Raw genomic sequence first — 10,641 nt, forward strand, 5'->3', positions numbered from 1 at the left:
GGACAAGTAACTCCCCACAATATGCTCGTGCTCACTATCCCCGCTTTTTGCTCATAACTTCCTGCTATCGTGACTTACGTGGCTAGGCTGTGATTCATCTTTACCGATTTTCTATAATGTCGGTATATTCCCGAAGCGTAAACTTCTCGAATTTCGGGAAAAAGTCAACATTCCGAGGCATTAATATTCCAACGTCCCCAACTATGACTTTCCATGTTTCGGTAAATAAACAGATCTTCATCAATTACCGAATTCGGGATATGATGCCATTCATGCTTGCTCCTCAGCATGTTTCCAAATTCTATCTAAACGCATTTCGGAGGATGGCTAATTTCCATATACACCAAATTCGGCATTAAAGCCGATTCTGCGTTTGTACCGATTCTTATTTTGGTGTCAACAGAAACCATCAACGTTAAGCACACAAACAAGAAAGAAGGTAGGCCATATCACAAATGGCAGAAGCAGTGCTCTTCAACCTCGCCGCCGACATACTGATATTGGCCAGTTCCATAACCTCTTCGAAGATCCAATTTGTACGTGGTACGAGAGATGAGCTCCAAAGCCTTAAGGATACCATCGGGACCATCCAAGCTGTGCTTCTGGATGCCGAGAAGCAGCGATGGCACCAACATCAGGTCAAGCACTGGCTCAAGAGGCTCAAAGAAGTGATGTACGACGTACATGACTTGCTCGACGATGTCGCAACTGAAGATCTGAGGCGGAAGGTCACTTCTGGCAACAAGATGTCCAAAGAGGTACGCTTTTTCTTCTCCAAATCAAATCAGGTTGCCCAACGCTTCAAAGTGGCTCACAGGATTCGGGAACTTAGGAAGAAACTGGATCGGATTAAAAATGATAATGAGTTCCATTTAGATCAGCATCTGAGTGAGGCAACTCTTTCTATTGTGAGGAGGACAACTCACTCTTTTGTGCGCGAGGAAGAAATAATTGGTAGAGAAGAGGATAAGAAGAAGATCATCGCCCGCTTGTTTAATTCCTCCTCAGGAGGGAGTGTTTCGGTTGTTTCCATCGTCGGAATAGGAGGACTTGGAAAAACCGCGCTTGCTCAGCTGGTATACAACGATGACAAGGTGAAGGACTGTTTCAAGCTTAGGCTGTGGGTGTGTCACGGGGATCCTAAAATCTTTGATGAGGATTTGATCATCAAAGAAATACTAAAATCTGCCCAAGATGAGTGTCAAGGGGATCCTGAGATGATGAGAAATCTGCATGACATTGAGAATAAATCTAAGGACCAGTTGCAAAGTCTCCTTCGTAAGGTATTAGATGGGCAGAGATACTTGCTTGTTTTGGATGACTCGCAGAATGAAGATCGCAAGAGATGGTTGGAGCTGCGAAGTTTGCTAAAGAGTGGTTCATTAGGAAGCAAGATACTCGTAACCACACATAATAAGTCAGTCGTGCAGGCTATAGATGCGAAATCAATTATCCATTTTCTACATGGCTTATCTGAAGATAAGTCGTGGGACTTATTCAAGAAAATGGCTTTTGGAGATGGGGAAGAATCATTAAACCCAAGACTGGAGGAGATCGGTCGAGATATAGTCAGAAAATGTGTTGGTGTTCCCCTTGCCATCAGAACTATAGGCAGCCTATTATACAGCAAAAAGGAAAATGACTGGCTCTATTTCAAAGAGCATGAACTATAAAAAATAGATAAGTTGGACAATGGAATTATGGATGTCCTCAAGCTCAGCTACAATCATCTTCCGTCGCGGTTAAAGCATTGTTTTGCATATTGTGCGTTATTTCCAAAAGATTATGTCTTTGACAAACAGACAATGATACAACTTTGGATGGCACAAGGCTTTATTGAGTCATTGAAAGGGAACGAGGACCTTGAAGAGACTGGAGATAGTTATGTCTCGGACCTACTGTGTAGATCATTCCTTGAAGTTGAAGAGCTCAATCATCACACAAGTGAGGTAAAAATGTTCAAGATGCACGATCTCATGCATGATCTTGCCTTGAAAGTCGCAGGAGATGAGTGCAAGATGGTTAATATCAATGAAGGTGGCATCGGTGGAGGAATTCGACATGCATCATTTTCTCTACTTGAAGCAACCTCTCTACTTGAAACGACCAATCTACGAACATTTCTCTATATGAAGAAGGGGAAATCATTTGGACCGGACTTGTCCTTGAATGAATGTCATGGGATCCTCTCCAAGTTAAGGCATTGCCGAACGCTGGTGTTGCGCAATGTAAATTTTTGTATCCCTCCTTCCTTGGGGAGTCAGTTGAAGCACTTAAGATTTCTTGATGTTTCTGAAAACCAATATATCAAGAGTTTATCGGATTCAATCGCGGATTTGCTGAACTTGCAGACCCTTAAACTCTCTGGTTGCAAGAAGCTTACAACACTTCCGAGAGATTTGAGGAAATTGATCAACCTTAGACACCTCTTAATTGATAGGTGTGACTCACTAAGCCACATGCCATGTGGGTTGAATCACTTATCTTCGCTTCAGACTTTATCCCAGTTCATCGTACAAAAGATGGACCATAAAATTCCTGGTGGTGTTGGGAGAGTAGATGAACTTGGTGGGTTAAACAGATTGGCAGGGTCCATTACTCTTGGAAAGTTGGAGTTCCTTCAATCGGCACCGAACAAAAGTCACTTGAGGGAAAAGCAACATCTTCATTCCTTGGTCTTGAAGTGGTCAAGGGAGCAGCAAGATAACAAAAGCGAGAGCGATGAATTGATTGTGTGGGAGAACCTTAGACCGCACCAAAATTTAACTCATTTGACCATATCCTCTTGTATGGGTAGGAGACCGCCAAGTTGGCTTGCCTCCATCAGGAATCTTGTTGTGCTTACACTCAAAGAATGTAAAGGATGGAAGTACTTGCCAACTCTGAGTGAACTCCCTTCCCTAAGTATGTTGACTCTCAGTAACTTGGATGCATTGGAGTTCGTTCAAGAGATAAGTGACCCAAACCAATTTAATATTGCACGCCCCTTCTTCCCATCTCTGAAGGTACTGGACCTTCTCAAGTGTCGCAATCTAAAAAGATGGTGGGGAAGAAGGCAACTAATCGGAACAGATCAGGATCATCAGAGGTATGATTCATAATCATCATTCCCAAAACTTTCATCCGTGCGTATACGGGATTGTCCCCAGCTGAATACCTTGCCACTGTTACCCTGTGTAAAAAATTTGAGCACAGATGAGTTATCGCGAAGATGTTGGACAAGTGATGGCTGTTCCAAATTTGTCCATGAGACGCTGCAGTGATATCCACATTCATCTCTCTTTCTAAATTAATGAGACTTAACTTTTTTTGATGGGTGGATCCGGAGCACTTGATGTTCAAGACTTTACTTCGATTCCTCATTAATCTCGAGAGCATGTACCTCCATAATTGCGTCAAACTATGGAGTCTCTCTCATGGCATCCGGTACCTATCCTCGCTCAAGCACCTCTATATTGTCGCTTGTGAAGAACTCGATTTGACAAGCCACGACGAGCATGACACCCAGTGACGATCCCTTGTAGCACTCATTGGTCTTATAATGGATCAACTTCTGAAATTTGTGGCGTTACCCAGGGGATTCGACATGTCACCACTTTGCAATATCTCACTGTTGAAAGCTGTGAGAATCTGATGAGTTTGCCGGAATGGATTGGCAATTTCTCTTAACTCCAAAGGCTTCACATTATTGACTGCTGAGGTTTAACATGTTTGCTTGATGGGATGCACCGTCACTCCTCCTTTAAGAAATTGGGAATCGTTGGGTGTCCCGCTCTAGAAGAGAGGTGCCAAACAGAAAGCGGTGTAGATTGGGAAAACATTGCGCACGATCCGCACTTATCATTTGAATCACCTATTTCAAATAAAAGTAGATTCTATATTAGACACGTGGTTTTCAATAAAACTTTTGTTCCTTTATGTTTGTTGGATTTATGATAAAATAGTTGTTCTTTTGGAGTAAAACATTTTGTACATGTATAGAACACATTTCATATTGTATTTAGGTAAAAATAATTCATTTTAAATCATTTTATACATTTTGGTTAGGCAAATAAATATGTAATATATCAATTATTACTTATATTCCAGACCTCGCAGATATAGTTCCGTCATCTCATATTCATATAAATAAGCATAACAATCTTTTAGTATATCATTAGATAGCACAGGTTGATAATAAATCGAATTTTCATACGTCATATATTTATAAAAGAATTACACTCAAAATAGGTATATCTTCATATGCAAATTTTTACTGGCTTGTAATACGATTCTCATGATAACAATACTCTTATAATTTATCATAGTAGTGCCAATTTTCTCAAGTGCTTCAACAAAAATGATGATTTATATGCGTCTGTATACGCACCTCCGTTTAATTTCCTGGCCCCATGAACATGGCAGAACCATTGCTTCTCAATCTCGCCACTGAAATACTGAAGCTAGCCGGTTCCATCACCTATTATCGAAAGATCCAATTGCTATGCGGCATAAACGATGAGCTCCAGAGTCTCGAGGACATCGTCGAGACTGTTCGAGCGGTGCTATTAGACGCCGGGAAGTTGTCACGGCGAGAGGACCAGGTCAAGTGCTAGCTCGAGAGGCTGAAGATAGTGTTGAACGAAGTTGAGGTATTGCTCAACGATATCTCCCGGTGGCGGCGCTACATATAGTAGAAAGTGAGGGCAGCTGCCCCGACCCATAGTTCTATGGAGAAGAACCCATTTCATGGTAAGTCTAGGCATTATTAATCTGAATTTTAAGTATGTTTGTGTGTAATTTAAAATGTTAAACCCCGATTGTTTGGAAGAAAAGATTGGCCCACCATGCGGAAGCATTTGGTGTCATGTGAAAGCAGTGCACTTTTGCTTTGAATTGTGCTAGTTTACAGAGAAGAAGAAGAAAGCTAAAATGAGGATGTTGTGCCTTGGAAAAAAAGAAACTCCTATTACGTCACTTGTATATTTATATATTTTTTTCGGTACTTTTATTAGCAGAAGTATTTAATTTAGTGCAACCATGTATAATTCCTCATAAATTTCATCTTTGATAGTTTTACACATTTTTGGAGTTGGTTTTGTAAAATATATTGGGACCGCAACACTTGTTTGTGTATAAATATACGTTGTGCCGTAAGTAAGTCGATCCTGGTGGAAATTTATTCCTGGCTCCGCCACGGAAATCTCCACCCAAGAGCAGAGGCGAGCAATGAATTCAACTCGTGCAGAGCCTTAAAGTGGGTAATGTAACAGCCTGAATTTCGATGTAATTTCGGGATCAATAAATTGACCATATTTCGCATTTCATTTTAGTAAGTCTCGCCCAGAGCTGATCACTCTCGGGATACTAACCAATGGGGTATGGCTAACTAGGAAAATGGTACGTGGACCAGGGACCCGATCGTGAATTGGGCACCGATCTCGAGAAATGACGAGAGAATATTATGAATCAGTATGGACCGATCTTAGGAAAGGTAACGGATCTGGTTTGGCCAAGGCCAACGATGTACCATCGGATTGCAGGTGATTCTGCAAGACCGAAAGTACACGTGGCCAACCAGTCTTGAACTTGAACCGAGCGATCGTGACCTCTGGAACTAATGATAATTTCTCATTCTCTCAATGATCGAGACCATTACGATATGGATAGCCCTAGGTCGATACACGTAACTCCTAAACAGCCGCCCGTTAGTGAAAGACCCTGAAATTGAAAGTTTAGCAAGTTTTGTTCACGAAATTGAGCCCGGATTTCGAGATCGATTTTCGAAGGCTTAAGAGACTATTTTTGGGAATTTGACGTCATATTACGCTGGCCACACACGTTTGGGGTTAGTACGAGTGAAAATTGGAATTTCGGTCCGGGGGTGAGAAATTACGGTTTTGCCCCTGTGGGCACCGAGGCCGGATTCGGAGGCCGTTTGAGTTATTTTTCGCGGCCAATGTCATTTTGGGGTGGCCATGCACATTTAGAGTGGTTTTGGCCAAAAAGTGGAATATCGACAAAAATTGGAAAAATAATATTATTTTATTCCCGAAACTTTGCAGTCAGTTTTCGAGGACTTAAAAAGTGAATTTCGCGATTCCGACGCCATATTATGTTGGCCACGCACATATGGAACGCGGGTGTGTGAAAATTGGAATTTTGACCAGGGACCGAAAAATTACCAAAATGCCCTTGGACCCATTTTTGGTAATTCCGAATTTTGGATTTAATTAGGGGGCTAACCAAGGTGAGTTACGGTTAAACCAGGTCTGGTCAGCTTGGGTTAAGGATCAATGACCATTTTACCCCTAAATTATTGGATGAGAAGGAAGGATAGCCCTTGGATCAAGGGCAAAATTGTCCAATAACCTAAGATAATGACACTTGGAACCCACTAAATCAATTGTTGACCCTTATTTGACCAGATCACTCTCTCTCCAGCAGACCATTCGGCCAAATCCCCGAGAATTTCCTTCTTCTTTCCCATTTTACGTTACTGCGGTTCACGTTACGCTCAGCCCAGTCTGCATTCAGAGGAGCAGGCCACGGGCTGTCCCCGCCGAGCCAGCACCACCAGCGGCCCTTTCCGCCCAAGATCGGCCACCCTCGGCCCATTTCCAGCCGAACGAAGCAAACAGCAGCAAATCGCCGTTTCCGTCGTCGCCGCGGACCGCCGGCTTGCATCGGAACGCCGCCGTCGATCCTTACCGTTCGTCGGCGATCGACCGCCCGTTCCCGTCGTCCCGAGTCGTTAATAGGCGAGTATAAACCCCAAACCCTTAATTAGTCTAATTGTGTCCTTAGGGGGTAATTAGGGGTTAATTAAGCTCATTTAGGACCTAATGATGTTTATTTGGGTGTAGGATGATTATGATAGGTCATTAGGGCTTAATGAGGTTATTTAAGTGTGGATTAGTGTTCAAAACAGCCCCTGTTCTGGTACTGTTCACAAAGTACCGAAATTGTGCATATTTGTCTAAGTTTTGCACTAATTGAATTCAATGATTCAAGGCTTGAAATTAGACAATTCAAGTGTTAATTAAGCTCATTTGAGGCTTTATTATATGTATTTGGTGGTTGGATGTTTGGAGTAGGTGATTAGGCCTTAATGAGATGGTTTAAAGGTGGTTTAGTGCCTAAATGTTAATTTTTCCTGGTACTGTTCATTCAGTACCGAAAATGCCTAATTTGTGCCCAAGTTGAATATTCTAAGAATAATGGACTAGTGACAAGAATTTAGGCATTTTTAGGGGATGATTAGGACGTGTATAAATCCTATTGAATGACCCCGAAGTGGTGAGAACAACTATTGAGATGGATTTGCCCAGGGCGGGCCTTTAACGCATTGAACTACCTTGGAATGAAGTGCGAATGAATGTGGGATTCGTTGAACCAAAGTGGAAATATATTGAATGTGCCAAGGATGCGTTGAATTCGTTGATTTGGTGAATGATTGTGTTCGGCATGTTGGCTTAGGTATTATCGGTGTAGTCTGGACTGGATTAGGTAGTACCAGTGTGTAATTCGGACTGGATTGAGATCGATCGTTGGAAATTAAGTCTAAGGAATTTAGTGGGATTATTAGAAATAATTATTGGACTAGCACAGATTAATCGGGGATTATGTGATTGGACTGCTGGGTATGCCCGGGTTGATTGACTGGTTGATTTCTGTACCCAATTGTTGGGAAATTGAGTAATGCCATGTCGCGTGACCGCGTGGCCGACTTGTGCGGAGTGTGATTGGCCATATGATGGCTTGATTGGATTATTGAATTGCATATTGTGGAATTGAGCCGCATGGTATTAATTGGCCAGTGAACGATTGTTGCGGCATGAAATTAACTGAATGCTTGAATTGTGCTGATGCTCATGTTGCATTGTTTTGCATTTCATGGCACGCATAGTGAATGCCGGGAACGAGGCGTGTGATGAATTGTGCGAGAATGCGTGCCTGCTATGAGCATGTGATCACCTAAAATACCCTGAAGCGTTATACGCTGGGTTCAGATAATAATGAGTTGTGTGATCACCTATGGACCTTCGGGTCGATACCGTCCTCATGGACTTTGAAGCAGGACGATGCCCGGTACGTCCGGAAGGCGACCATCCTCATGCACTTTGAAGCAGGCTCTGGTTCGCAAGGAGATCAGTGTTGCGCCTCATGCACTTTGAAGCAGGCTAGAGACACTGGGCCAGATCGGTTGCTGTGCCTCATGCACTTTGAAGCAGGCTAGACGCACCGGGCCATGAAAAAAATTGATGACTCGAGTCGTAATAATAATTAATTTGGGCAAGTGTGCCAGTGTGGGCCAGTGGGCCAAAGAAATGTGCATGACATGTCAATGACATTTGCATGCATAAACATGCATTGATTGGCATGCGAGTGTGTGAGACTCGGTGTGTGACCATGGGATTGGCGTACGTGTGATAATGTGTACCACGTATGTCCCGTGATTATTACATATTGAACTGTCTAACCTGCAGGGTCAGCCAAGTAAGAGATCTGGGTCAGAGGGCCTAGGTCGGAGTTTATTTATAAATTGGTTGGTTATGTTGTTTTGTGCTGTCGGTCAGGAGATTGCATGTTAGCCTAGCCTAGGTTTAGGGGGTCATACTCGCTGAGATTAGTCTCACGGTTGTGTAAACCGAAACATTTTTAGACCCCCAGCCGTAGGATGCCGAGGACACCACCACTTTTTGGGATGCTGCATTTCATCCAGCAGTCGTTGAGCGTGCACCCCTGTGGAGACGGAGCAGATCGGAGAAGTGGCTGTTTGGTTATTCCTAGGAGTTGGTGTTTTATTTGAGTTGTTGGGAGCACTGTAAAAAGAGTTTTAAAATAGTGATATAAGTATGTACATATTTTCTGCGTTGATTGTTGTTTATTGCTTGGCTATCCTTAGTCTCATGCGATTTATTGTATGGGTGTATATATTTATTTATATACGTTGCTTCCGTATGTGTTTGATCTCTGATTGGGCATTGGGTCGGCAATGCTTCCTGGGAGCGTTGCACCATAATCGACTGTCGACGGGATGTTGCGTTCCGGTAGAGTACGGGGCGTGATAGGTAATCAGAAAGAATTGCGGGTGACAAGAAGTTCCATTTAGATGTACATCCGAGTGGGAAAACAAGCCGGCCGTCCGTTGGGAGGAGGAGGAAAGCTCACTCTTTCGCGCGCGAGCACGAAATAATTGGTAGAGAAGAGGATGAGGAGACCATCAAACTCCCGTTTGATCCCACCTCCAAGGAGAGTGTTTCGGCTGTGTTCCAATCGTTGCCATAGGAGGTCTAGGAAAAACCGCGCTTGCTCAACTAGTGTACAATGACGGAAAGTAGGAAGAGCTTATTATGATGTGGGTGGGCTTGTATGGTTGATGTCTTTGATGTACATTTTGATCATCAAAGAGAAATTTTGGTGGAATGGGAAGCCTGCCAGACATCGAGATCGACTTCTTCGTTTTCTTATCGGCCTCATTTTCTTTTTTCACTTCATAGGGGCATTAGGGAGCCAATAACCACTTCCAAAGGTCATGGTTATGAGATTGCGTGCTACGCTTGTGGAAAGCTTTTGCACGTTCTGTTCCTTTGTCAAGATCTCAGTAATTTCGTTTTAAACTCGTCATTCGAAAAAGACTTACCAAGAGTGGCTAGACCGATGATGATGTCCATGAAACGAGTGAACGAGTCTTTGATGCATTGATCGGGCCCCATCTTGAACAATCCGTTATTGTGCCGTAGCACGCTAATCTTGATCTCTTTGACGCAATTAGTTCCTCCGGAGGTGACCTTCAATTAATCTCATTCTCTTGCGTCATTCGACACAATGAAATTCGGTTGAATTCAGTAGGGGCAAGAGCACAATTGAGAACCTGCTTCGGTTTGATTTTAGTGATGCTCAAACAAAGGCCCTCTTTGGGAGCACTAGTGGATTTCCCTTTCTTCATCGGTACAAAGGGCCCTTTTTGCACAACTACCCGAAGGTCATGGGTCCATTGAATAAACGAACCCAGCCATCCTACATTCCGAATAAGAATAGTTAGCACCATTAAACAACGGAGGGACGAGTAATCAAGCTACCTGCATTCAAGCTAGTTCCAACAATGGTTCCCATCGGTTTTTATCTCAAAAGTATAACACTTCGTAGTAAGGGAAAATTATTCTCATACCAAATGTTAGGCCCAGGTAAGCAATCAGAAGGGGTGAATTGGTTTTCAAGAAAACACAAACTAATTTTGTAGAACCAAACCCAATCATTGTTTCGCTTCCACGCATAAAGTGAACTAGCATATGAAGAGTGGAAATTAAAGAGTTTAGGGAAAAAGAAATTGCAAACAAGATTTATTGTGGTTCAGCTTGGGTGTGGATACTTGTCTTTGAGATTTAGCAGTCCAAGTAGGCTGAATGCCAATAGTTATGCTAAGAGTACAACTACTGCCTTGATACAAGTGTAGAACTAGCTGCCTCGAAGAACCTGACTTCTTTCTACAGTAACCTCGCTAGAGACTAAGTAACTATTGGACCCACTTAGAGTTGTTCTCACACCTTGTAAAACATAGCACAATAGATTCTTTCACTGGATAATAAACCACATCTCTACTAGACAAAGTGTTTTCGTATACTCTCTTGCACACTTTGTCTGTTACCTAGACAAAAT

At 42.8% G+C, this 10,641-nt stretch overlaps 1 protein-coding gene across 2 annotated transcripts; it reads left to right on the top strand.

The window, feature by feature from the left end:
• Positions 1 to 402: 402 nt before the first annotated feature.
• LOC115662335 (putative disease resistance protein RGA3) lies at positions 403 to 9,259 on the top strand. Of its 2 annotated transcripts, none has more exons than XM_056311759.1 (2): positions 403 to 5,240; positions 9,054 to 9,257. In XM_056311759.1, exon 1 carries the CDS (start codon positions 456 to 458, stop codon positions 1,671 to 1,673), a length of 1,218 nt encoding a protein of 405 aa, XP_056167734.1. In that variant the 5' UTR covers positions 403 to 455; the 3' UTR covers positions 1,674 to 5,240; positions 9,054 to 9,257. The 2 variants fall into 2 exon arrangements, with proteins under 2 accessions (XP_056167734.1, XP_056167730.1); XM_056311755.1 differs by having other exon boundaries at positions 1,676 to 5,240; positions 9,054 to 9,259.
• Positions 9,260 to 10,641: the final 1,382 nt, after the last annotated feature.

Source organism: Syzygium oleosum, unplaced genomic scaffold (genome assembly GCF_021117445.2).
Source record: "Syzygium oleosum isolate NSW1041296 unplaced genomic scaffold, Sole_v2.1 Sole_v2.01, whole genome shotgun sequence".
In the NCBI taxonomy this organism is placed as follows: Eukaryota; Viridiplantae; Streptophyta; class Magnoliopsida; order Myrtales; family Myrtaceae; genus Syzygium; species Syzygium oleosum.